This window comes from Sebastes umbrosus, chromosome 11 (genome assembly GCF_015220745.1).
Source record: "Sebastes umbrosus isolate fSebUmb1 chromosome 11, fSebUmb1.pri, whole genome shotgun sequence".
Taxonomy (NCBI): Eukaryota; Metazoa; Chordata; class Actinopteri; order Perciformes; family Sebastidae; genus Sebastes; species Sebastes umbrosus.
Genome location: NC_051279.1, coordinates 24505508 through 24517825, shown reverse-complemented (window position 1 = coordinate 24517825; position 12318 = coordinate 24505508). Strand labels below are relative to the sequence as shown.

The 12318-nt window shown below is 39.9% G+C and overlaps 1 protein-coding gene across 1 annotated transcript; it reads right to left on the bottom strand.

Moving 5' to 3' along the window:
• Window positions 1–693: 693 nt before the first annotated feature.
• tmem116 (transmembrane protein 116) lies at window positions 694–11189 on the bottom strand. The gene is made up of 11 exons (XM_037783955.1): window positions 10996–11189; window positions 8124–8170; window positions 6362–6425; window positions 5606–5737; window positions 4862–4966; window positions 3838–3887; window positions 3629–3712; window positions 3401–3536; window positions 3181–3325; window positions 2657–2736; window positions 694–2409 (listed from the first exon to the last, which is right to left on the bottom strand). The coding sequence occupies exons 1-11, from the start codon at window positions 11077–11079 to the stop codon at window positions 2242–2244; spliced, it is 1095 nt and encodes a 364-aa protein (XP_037639883.1). The 5' UTR covers window positions 11080–11189; the 3' UTR covers window positions 694–2241.
• Between the last annotated feature and the right edge of the window lie 1129 nt (window positions 11190–12318).

The following is a 12318-nucleotide window of genomic DNA, read 5'->3' as shown; positions in this document are numbered from 1 at the left end:
CCTCCCATCAGGAGTGTTTGTGCACAAGAACAGACGGCAGGCTGTAGGTGTGTAATCAGGTGTGATGACACGCTGACAGATGATGTCACCGACCACGCTGGCATCGTTCAGAGCACGATGTGACACACATTATGTAAAGATTATGAAATTCAGTTTAGTGACTTAGCAGAACTCAGTGTGACTCCATGTGAAGTGAGTTCCTTTTCTTTACAGTGTTTACCAACAACTGATCACATGTTCAATGAGAGGTTCCTATTTTAAAAAAACTAGTTTCTGTATGAAGTAGTTTCAGCTCTTCACTGAAGCTTTATGTTATTTACACTAATTTAAATATTCAAACTCCTCATTCTCCATGCTTTTATTGATGCATCCTTCCATCAAATGGAAATATTCTAGATTCTCTGTGTTTAACTTTTTACGTTTGGTATCTTCTAAAACTTTGGGACCAACTGACAACTGAGAGGGACACAATAAGACAACAAATGTCCTCTGTTATGTATTTTCTTTGTACTTGTTTTGAGTCTCTTTGTAGTTGTTTAGAGTCTTTTTGTGGTTGTTTGGTGTCTCTTTGAAGTTGTTTTAAGTCTCTTTGTAGTCAATTTGAGTTTCTTTGTAGTTGTTTTGAGTCTCTTTGTGGTCATTTGAGTCTCTTTGCAGTTGTTTTGAGTCTCTTTGTAGTTGATTAGAGCCTCTTTATAGTTGTTTTGCGTCTCTTTGTAGTTGTTTTGCATCTCCCTGTAGTCATTTTGCTTGTCTTTCATGTCATTTTATTTGTTTTCCAACTCAAATTATTAACACTGACTCACTTCGACCATTGGCTCTGGTCCAGGTCCCCCTGATTCTATGCATCTGAGCCCATGTCGGCTCATTCAGGATCCATGATCCACCTATTAATCTGTAACTGCTAAAATGAACACACCTTTAGTTTGTGTCTCAAATCATTCATTATTCCCTTTATAGTCCAATAGTGTCTAAAATTATCCCACAATGCATCATAAAACGTAGTGTACAATCAGCACCAACACAACCTGCAGCAGTAGGAGTTGCTTCATCTGTTTTATATGAAAGACGTACAATATGAAATAAAGAAAGTAGCTTTACATCCAACATGATAATAAATGTACAGTTGAAATATATTGAGGAAAGTACATCATCCTTGAGTCAAACCTTTCATTAGTATCATTGGATGTTTTGTATCTTCTACAGTGGATTTCTATCTGATGGTGATCTCTTCTACTTGTTTTGTTTCTTCTATGCAAATAATTTAATATCACGTTCAGAAAGTTGACATTTCACTGATTTCAGTTGTGATTGATGTGCAGTGACGTCTTCCTGCAGTGACATTATGAACTTCAGTATTTCAGATGAGTTGAGGTCTGATCAAAGAGGATGTTCATTGTTTTTCTTCTGGTGAAACGCCCACAGCGAGTGGGAGGGGGGGATCACATAATGAGTGAGGTCAGGCTGCTGCGTCAGGCGGCATTTCTGTGAATGAAGCGCTTGTCATGTGGTCATGTGCTGTGACGGCCTCGCTTTGTTTCTGCACGGTTGATCAGCAGCAACGCAGCACAACGACTCGTTGTATCTGGAGATTTTGGCGCTTTAATTAAATTTAATTAATACTGAAATCAGTCACGAAAAGCATTTTCATAACTGTCGATATTTTAATTATAATTTGACAAAATGCAGAACGTAAGCGTTGAGTGCATTCAGCAACATAACGGCAGAGCTTCAACCGATCAGAGTGCAGAACATCTTTCTTCTTCAGGTGAGTGATTTCTGAAGACGTCTCTCTGCAGAGCTTAGGCCAACACGATGAAACAGAAGCACTGAGTTTTTAAGCATTATTGATAAAGATATTCCTTAAAAAGCCCCATGATGCTTCAGTTATCCCATAAATTAGTAAACCTGCTTCTTTAGTTTAAACTCCTTAAAGTTCTGAAAGAGTTGAATTCCTTTAATGTCAAAGCTGTTAAATGATCGGTCGACTCAGAGGGGTCATGGGACCTGGATAACCACCTGTGAGTGATTTCAGTCTCATCTCTTTCAGATCCTGTTTTCTTTGTCGTGTTTTCTCTTGTTGTAAACTCCCCTCCTCCTTCCCTTTTTCTGGCCTCAGTGGTTCAGGACCAGAGATGGATGTCGTCGTCCTCTTCAGAGACGCCGCCGCGGTGTTTTCCCTCTCAGTGAAAGTGAAAGTTCAGACTTTCCCTGCTCACTTTCACTTGCAGATTGTCTCTTTCAGCCGGTGCGGAGTGTTTGGTAGTTTCTCTTCTTCTGGGACCTCATCAGCGGTGTCTGAGTGTCCACGTCTCGAGACAAAACCTTCCTGCCGGCTCGGCGGAGACGTGCATGAGTCCATCCGTAGACTAGACAGTTGAGGAAACCCTGAGATGCTGAGGTGAAAGCCTGAGGACAGAGGACACGTTTTAAAGGTTCATTCCACTTGTTCTGCATGTTTTATGTCAACTGTTTGGCTTGAGACCAATACTGACCTCTGACCTCTGACCCCTGACCCCTCATCACAGGCTACAAACAGAATCACTGCGTTCCACATCTCATACTTTTTCTTTTTACTTTTACTACGTACTGCTAAAGAGTAACTTAAATGCTTTCCCAGGTGTCCAACGGGTCCACGGTCCTGCTGCAGACTGACCTGAGAGATGTAGAGGGCGACGCCCACCTCGCCCTGAGCTGCTGACGCCTTCACCACCCGAAGAAACGTCAGACCCACCGCTGAGGAGGCAACACAGGCACACAGTCAAACCCTGCTCATCGTCTCCTCGTAAACACGGTGATCACAGAGACACAGTCAAACCCTGCTCATCGTCTCCTCGTAAACACGGTGATCACAGAGACACAGTCAAACCCTGCTCATCGTCTCCTCGTAAACACGGTGATCACAGAGACACAGTCAAACCCTGCTCATCGTCTCCTTGTAACCACGGTGATCACAGAGACACAGTCAAACCCTGCTCATCGTCTCCTCGTAACCATGGTGATCACAGAGACACAGTCAAACCCTGCTCATCGTCTCCTAGTAACCACGGTGATCACAGAGACACAGTCAAACCCTGCTCATCGTCTCCTCGTAACCATGGTGATCACAGACACACAGTCAAACCCTGCTCAACGTCTCCTCGTAACCATGGTGATCGATATCAGGAAGAAGAAACGAACCTGGACCCCAACAGAGGACGAAGATCAGCGGGTACAGGAGCATCCGCCGGTCCATCACACGGAAGGAGGCCCGCTGCTGGTTGCCCAGGTAACCATTTGACGTGACGACACGCCTGTAAATACGACAGGCTTTTACCACGAGCACCTGGAGAGAGAGAAGGTCAGTGAGTTTCAACAGATACAAGCTTGTTTTTATTTCACATCACGTGACGTCACTCACTATGATGCTGAGGAGCGTGAGGAGGAAGGTGGCAAGGAAGACGGTGATGCGGTAGGTGTGCAGCAGGCTGCAGGCTCTGATTGGCTGCTGGTGCTCTGAGGTCAGAAACAGTGCTCCGGTGTGCATTAGCAGACACCTGGAGAGGTCCGGTGCACGGTCAATATATATGATGGTATACAGTATATGATGAGTGGCTGCTGAGGGCTGTGTTGAGTGTCTCCTCCTCACCTGTAGGGCTCGCTGAAGTTGGCCTGACATTGGCTGATGTTTCCTTGTATAAACACAGGTGTCATCAGCAGCACAGGAAACAGACTGCAGACACCAGAGACACATTTAAATCACTGTTCACCTGTTTGTACACCTGTGTTGTACGATGTTTTTAAATCAGGTAGGAACATTAATATTCTCTTCAGTGTTACTCAGCCGTTCATACTCACCCTGAGAGCAGAGCAGAGACTTTGCTGGCGGTCGTCACTCTGCTGGAAAACTGGACAAAAAGATGGAAAACGATGATTTCAATTTAATTAAAATTCACACTAAAATGAGATTAGTTAGAGCGCGTCCTGGCATTAAAGGAATGGTTTAACATGAAAAGGTCGATGTCATGATCTTCATTATTGTCAACACGTTCTCATCCAAACTTGTCACACAATGCCACGTTGTCGCGCCCCTTTGCGTCGTCCCCCTTGGCGTTGGCGTCACGCCCCTTGACATCATTTTATTCTCTGCATTAAAACCACTATAGTTAGGTTTAGGAAAGAACTACATGGTTGGACTGAAAACTACTACATTTGTACAGGGAAAAACCAAACTGAACGTTATGAACACAGGACACGAACAGCGGCCTCCTGGATGAAAGCCTTGTGTTGTTGGACCCATCCACCTCACTTCTCACCCGCCCTTAATGTATCTTTTCGCTCTTTAAACTACATCAGCACTACGTGGTCTGTAGACGTGTGGTGGTCTGTAGTGGTGGTCTGTAGACATGTCGTGGTCTGTAGTGGTGGTCTGTAGATGTGTGGTGGTCTGTAGTGGTGGTCTGTAGTGGTGGTCTGTAGACGTGTGGTGGTCTGTAGTGATGGTCTGTAGACGCGTGGTGGTCTGTAGTGGTGGTCTGTAGACGTGTAGTGGTCTGTAGTGGTGGTCTGTAGACGTGTGGTGGTCTGTAGTGGTGGTCTGTAGACGTGTGGTGGTCTGTAGACGTGTGGTGGTCTGTAGTGGTGGTCTGTAGACATGTGGTGGTCAGTAGTGGTGGTCTGTAGACGTGTGGTGGTCTGTAGTGGTGGTCTGTAGACGTGTGGTGGTCTGTAGTGGTGGTCTGTAGACATGTCGTGGTCTGTAGTGGTGGTCTGTAGATGTGTGGTGGTCTGTAGTGGTGGTCTGTAGTGGTGGTCTGTAGACGTGTGGTGGTCTGTAGTGGTGGTCTGTAGACGTGTAGTGGTCTGTAGTGGTGGTCTGTACCTGTAGCTGGTGTCTGTTGGTGCAGTTGTAGAAGTGGCCTCTGATGGCTGTGTAGAGGTTCAGTATGTAGTTGAGGGTGCAGCAGAAGGAGCTCATGTAGAGAGTCTGACAGAAACACAGATTATAATAATTCATTCTCAGACAGTAAACACAGAGAAAGAGATGAAACCGCCTCCAGGCCTCTGAACAATACATGTAGGTCAGGAATGTTTTCTGTATACATCCAGTCTGAGGTCTGTCCTGGTTCATCCCAGACTGACCCAGTTCAGGACCACTTCTGGACTGGGTCATCTGGGACTAACTGCACTAAACTGGTCTTTTAATGAAACAGGTCTAATGTATAAAGATTGGTGGATATACAGCAGATCAGCTGGTGTTTCACTGACAAACCTGAAACTTTCTATTTTTAGCAGCAGCTCTCAGGAGGAAGTTGAGATGTTCCAGTTGTCTAGCTTCATATGAGGGTTCCTTATTTTGGTTGATTTTTAAGGAAACGTATATTTGTTTAATATGAGGAGAAGGAAATCCCATAATATCCTCCAACATTAGTGAAGAAGCATAAAAGTTTCCCCCCAAAAATCCAAAAAACTGTGTGACCTCCACTGACCTCCACTGACCTGCTGCCTGTTAAAGAAGCTCAACACTGGTTTCAAATGGGGTTAATGGTGGTGTAGTGTGTAGTTACCTGCTCCACAGTGTGCAGGTGGTAGCAGCGTGTGTAGTGTAGTGTGTAGTGTGTATTACCTGCTCCACAGTGTGCAGGTGGTAGCAGTGTGTGTAGTGGCGGTTGTAGTGTTGAGAGAACAAAACAGCTCCAATCAGCCAGCAGAGAGCCAGCAGCAGGTCGGACACACTGAGCAGGAACAGAGGCTGCAGCTGTAAACACACACACACACACACACGCACGCACACTTCTTACATATTCTAATATATGTTTTATATCTTAATGTAAAGGACTATAATGTTGATTCTACAGGTTTTAATGTCTAAGCCTGTAAACATCCAGCTGTGCTTTTCTAAATAATCCAAACAGTTGTTTTAATTATTTTCTACCAGTGAGTGTAAAACTGAAAATATACAGATGTGTTGTCTAAGATAAGATTTTTAGTTTGTGACATGATGTTCAGAATTAGTTTTAAAGCCTGTAGACTAAAAACAAAACAAAAAACTTTACATGATAAATTCAAGTTTACGAATCAGCAGAAAATATCTAGAAATAAAATGAGAATGTGTAATAAAATGATATCATAGTATGTGATATCTGGATTCTGGCACCCAACAACACAACAAGATGACATTTTAGATGTGTAACTGTAGTCCACTGCTAGTGTTAGCCTCCGGTCTTTCCTATGTTTAGCCTCCAGCTAACACCGTGACCTCATCATGACGTCAACACTAAAAGGGTCTATAGGCTCTGAAATTATTCTGAACACCATCTCAGAAGTTCACAATCATCTGGACTCATATTTGATCCCATACAGACTAAAATAAGAGTCTTACCTCCGGCGTCCGGCTGAGTCTCTGTAACATCACACAGACGATGATGGAGCCTGAACCCAGAACACTGCAGATAGAATTATAGAGTTATGTTTAATTACAATTATAAATTATTATTATAATTATTATTATTATTATTGGTCTAATAACAAACTTTATGCTGCCTCTCAAAATGTCCCTCAGTGAAATAAAAGAAAAGGCCACTAATTAAATGAGTTCATGCTGACTGGATCTGGTCATCCTTCTATTGTCTGAGTGCTGTGACCTTTGACCTCCTTCCTATTAGTCCGTGGAGATGAAGCAGAAACTGAAGCTTAATGTACTGAAGAGACTAAAACACATTCAGTAACATCAGAACAAAGTAAAACTCTTGTCAGAAATCATGTCAAAATTACGACGGAGTATTAGGGCCACATTGAGGGGAAAAAAATAAATATGAGATTACGAGAATAAAGTCGTAATATTACGGGAATGAAGTCATAAGTTTAAGAGAAAAAAGTCGTAATAGTATTAGAATAAAGTCATAATATTATGAAGTAGTAATTTTACGTGTTATTTTAGAGGGTAAATAGTGTGAAAATGAGGAACATGGAGCATCTTGTGAAGTTATACTTTAGTTTAGGTTTCACAAACAACCAAATAATTTTGAAATAAATTAGTATGATTTTATTCTCATTAAATTCCGACTTTGTTCTCTTAATCTTATGACTTTATTCTCGAAATTTCAGATATTTTTTCCCTCAATGTGGCCCCCGATACTCCGTCGTACAAAATAAATTTGACAGAATGCTGCAGAACTGTATTAGTCACAAATCAGACTTTGCAGTGACCAGTTGAACAAGTTGAACCAGTTAAAGCTGAACCAGTTGAACCAGTTAGTGTTGAACCAGTTGAACCAGTTGAACAAGTTGAACCAGTTAAAGCTGAACCAGTTGAACCAGTTAGTGTTGAACCAGTTGAACCAGTTGAACCAGTCGAACCAGTTAGTGTTGAACCAGTTGAACCAGTTGAACCAGTCGAACCAGTTAGTGCTGTACCAGTTAGTGTTGTACTAGTTAGTATTGAACCAGTTGAACCAGTTAGTGTTAAACCAGTTGAACCAGTTAGTGTTGAACCAGTTGAACCAGTTGAACAAGTTGAACCAGTTAAAGCTGAACCAGTTGAACCAGTTAGTGTTGAACCAGTTGAACCAGTTGAACCAGTCGAACCAGTTAGTGTTGAACCAGTTGAACCAGTTGAACCAGTCGAACCAGTTAGTGCTGTACCAGTTAGTGTTGTACTAGTTAGTATTGAACCAGTTGAACCAGTTAGTGTTAAACCAGTTGAACCAGTTAGTGTTGAACCAGTTGAACCAGTTAGTGTTGAACCAGTTGAACCAGTTGAACCGGTTAGTGTTGAACCAGTTGAACCAGTTGAACCAGTTAGTGTTGAACCAGTTGAACCAGTTGAACCAGTTGAACCAGTTAGTGTTGGACCAGTTAGTGTTGAACCAGTTGGACCAGTTAGTGCTGAACCAGTTAGTGTTGAACCAGTTGAACCAATTGAACCAGTTAGTGTTGAACCAGTTGAACCAGTTAGTGTTGAACCAGTTGAACCAGTTGAACCAGTTAGTGTTGAACCAGTTGAACCAGTTGAACCAGTTAGTGTTGAACCAGTTAGTGTTGAACCAGTTGAACCAGTTGAACCAGTTTGTGTTGAGGCAGTTCGTGTTGAACCAGTTGAACCAGTTGAACCAGTTGAACCAGATGGTGCTGCACCCACTGACCTGAGCAGAGCCATGACGAGCTGGATCCACATGACTGCTTCATACACCTGCAGACAGCAGACCCCAGATCAGTTTAACACATTAAAACATGCAGGAAGCACATTTAATGCACTAAGGGAGTTTCAAAGTAAAAGGAAGTGAAAACAAATGAACTTTAAAAGAGTGAATAATAGAGAGTGTGTTATGACACTAAAAATAGAATGAAGTAAAGTACAATGAAGTATTTAACCTCAGAGGTGTAAGAAGTTTACCAAAGAATTTAACAAAAATAAGCAACAGAACGAACAGGAAGTGAAGGCTCAGAAACCAGCACTTCATCAATAATAAATAAATATAAATAGTTTTCATGGTATCATTAGTTCATCAGAATAAATACCATCTATCTTTCAGTCTCTGCAGGTTGTTTTTATAGAAATGAACTTAAAACTAATACAATAAAGTGTTTCATGTTGAGCTGCTCACTGTAGTTTTATCAAACAGAAGGACTACTTTCAGCGACGGATTGATCCCCATGTGGTGCTCCAGTGAGAAGACGTGTCCTTTACGTTGAGGTTTATCTGAGCTGCAGATGTTCGAGAGTGAAAGTGTTAAAAATAGAGAAGAAGACGAAACATTAAACCCCCTGAGTCCAACCTGAAACCAGCTTAAGTTTCCATTTGAATCAGCTGATTATCATTCATCTCACTTTAAAGTCTAAATAACTTCAAGATTGATTCATTCATTTTTACACTTTTCTGATCAAAAAGAGAATTAATTGATCATCATTAACAAACTTCATAACAGCGACACCTGTGGCCTTTAAGTCAATGAAAGTCAGCGTGGGCTCGCGCTTGTGCTCGCTCTACATAGACATGAACGAGCATCGCTCCAAACAGTGAGGCGACACACGTCAGCTAAAACCACAATATCAATCTATATTTCACCTGCTTGGCAGTAATGTTAGCTGACCAGACGAAGGTCTCTTCATGAATCAAGGCATATCCTAGTGTTGGCTTTTCCTGCTTCAGCCTCCCAACCGTGGCCGGAGGGAACAGGGGAGACACCGGCACCCGGTCGGAGACGATAACGTTTCAAGTCACTTCACAAGACACGGGAAACCTCTGTTGCTCTGAGGCAGCTGCAGCATTCATTTCTGCACAAACGTCCACTGTACATTCACTTGATATTCTCAGAGCTACTAACTCTCCTGCAGTGTGTAGTGTGTGCACACACACGTGAGGTGGAGTGAAATAGCGTGAACAAGCGCGCTGTGTGAGTGAAGGCAAGCAGGCAGAGGAGCAGAGTACAGCAGAGACTCCGGTCCTGGAGTCCAAAGCTACGGTCTCCCCCGCGTCCTCCGACCGCGGCCAACACTGTTTAACAAATCTAGCTTCACTAGATAAAACTTTGACGTTTTGGTGCTTCCGTGTAGTTTGTGTTGGAGTCTGAGTCTGAACAGCGTAGCCACACGCGAGCACACATGGGACACCGACGCGGATTGATTTATACGTGTAAGAAGTTACAAAGAGTCCCTTTAAAGGGACCTTCATCCAAATGTGACGTACTTTCTACGATTATTTACCGTCAGTATAGTTTTTATGATGTCAAATTAAACTGTTGCATAATAAAGAAGCAAAGATGAGAGAAAAGTCAGGAAAAATAATATGAAATCTTTTTTTTTCCCTTGTTAACCACCTCTTTATTGATTAATCTTCATTATTCATTGATTGAGTGATTGATTGATCTTGTGAGCCCTTGGGGGTGTCCTGACCCTCAGTTTGACCTACACACTTAATTATAATAACCCTATAATATAATATAGTAAATAAAAAAATAACACTGCATATCGAGAATAATGTGGATTTTTGGAGAGCAAGTACATTTACTCAAGTACTGTACGATTTTGAGGTACTTGTACTTCATTGCTTTTATTTAAAAGTTGTAGTTACTCTACAGATTCATATTATTACAATTAAATATAACCAACTAATAAATGTTGATGTATTATTATAGATTTAACTACCAGCAGTTTATAAAGTCATTAAAAGTAGCTCCACTTTTACCAGCTACAATAAGGTGATGAAATATCCCAAAAATATTAGTAAAATAGCAGAAAAAAAAAAAATATGAGTCAAAATGTGTTGAATATTAAAAATATCAGTAAAATATCCTTAAAAAATTAAGTTAAATATTAGAAAAATACAAGTTAATATCAGAATGAATAATAAATAAATTATCAGAAAAAAATTAATAAAATATCAAAAATATCAGTAAAATATAAAAAAGAATATTAATAAAATATCGTAAGAATATAAGTTCAATATCAGAAACATATTAATAAATGATCAGACAAAAAAATAATAAAATACGCAAAAAATAATCATAAAATATCCCCAAAAGTAATTAAAAGTAGCTCCACCTTTACCAGCTCCAACATTAAAGTGCTGAAAAAATAAAATATCCCAATCTAACAAATAAAAATAAATTAGTAAACTATCTGACAAAAATGTGTATAATATCCCAAATATCAGTAAAATATCCTAAAAAAAAACATTAGTAAAATATATGAAAAAAAATATTAATAAATGATCAGACAAAAAATACTAAAAGATGTGAAAAATATTTGTAAAATATCCCAAAAAGTATTTAAAAGTAGCTCCACCTTTACCAGCTGCAACAATAAAGTGATGAACACATGAATGCATAAATCATTAGAATAATATAATATAATATAATATAATATAATATAATATAGATTATTCTGCACAATGAGGTATATTTTGATGCTGATGGTTTTGTAAAATATCGGAGTATTTCTTAGTTGATAATACTTGTGTAGTTGAAGTAAAGTGAGTTTGTGTACTCAGTGACAGTAATAAAGTGTTAATCTGACCTGAGTCCAGTCCGTTGCTCCGGTAGTGTTTCTCTCAGAGCTGTTGGTAAAAACCTCCTGCAGACTCTCTGCAGCCAACATCATTCATTCAGATAATGAAGATAATGAAGATAATGAAGATAATGATCTAAGTTCAGTCTGACCATGGATGTATTCAGAGAGCCTGACAGCAGCAGCCTTTATACTGCAGCCCACTGACTCCACCCCTCATAGAATACTGTATACTTCTACTACATATCAGAGGGAAATATTGTACTTTTTACTCAACTACATTTATCTGAATGTAAAAAGTACAATGTTTCCCTCAGATATGTACAGTACAGTAGCAGTATAGTACCGCAAATAATACTTGAGTACATTTTATTTTCCACCACTGTGTGTAGACCTCCTTTAATTCTCTATTGTAGAATTAACCAGGTTATCTGGGTGTGTTTGGTTTAACCTCCTCTACATCCCAACTGCTGTCTGCTGGTGCCACCTGCTGGTGTCTGGTAGAAAGTACCACTTTTCACTAAGTATCTGGTGTAAATACTGAACCATCAGAGAGATGAAACCCTGCTGGAACATGAACCATAAAAACAGTTCAGATCCTCCAGATATTCTGGATGTATATAAAAGTACTAATACCACACTGTAAAAATACTCTGTTACAGTAAAAGTACTAATACCACACTGAAAAAATACTCTGTTACAGTAAAAGTACAAATGCTACACTGTAAAAATACTTTCTTACAGTAAAAGTACTATTACCACACTGTAAAAATACTTTGTTACAGTAAAGGTACTAGTACCACACTGTAAAAATACTCTGTTACAGTAAAAGTACTAATACCACACTGAAAAAATACTCTGTTACAGTAAAAGTACTAATACCACACTGAAAAAATACTCTGTTACTGTAAAAGTACTAATACCACACTGAAAAAATACTCTGTTACAGTAAAAGTACTAATACCACACTGAAAAAATACTCTGTTACTGTAAAAGTACTACTACCACACTGAAAAAATACTCTGTTACTGTAAAAGTACTAATACCACACTGAAAAAATACTCTGTTACAGTAAAAGTACTAATACCACACTGTAAAAATACTTTGTTACAGTAAAAGTACTACTACCACATTGTAAAAATACTTTGTTACAGTAAAAGTACTACTACCACATTGTAAAAATACTCTGCTCCAGTAAAAGTACTATTACCACACTGTAAAAATACTCTGTTACTGTAAAAGTACTACTACCACATTGTAAAAATACTTTCTTACAGTAAAAGTACTATTACCACACTGTAAAAATACTCTGTTACTGTAAAAGTACTACTA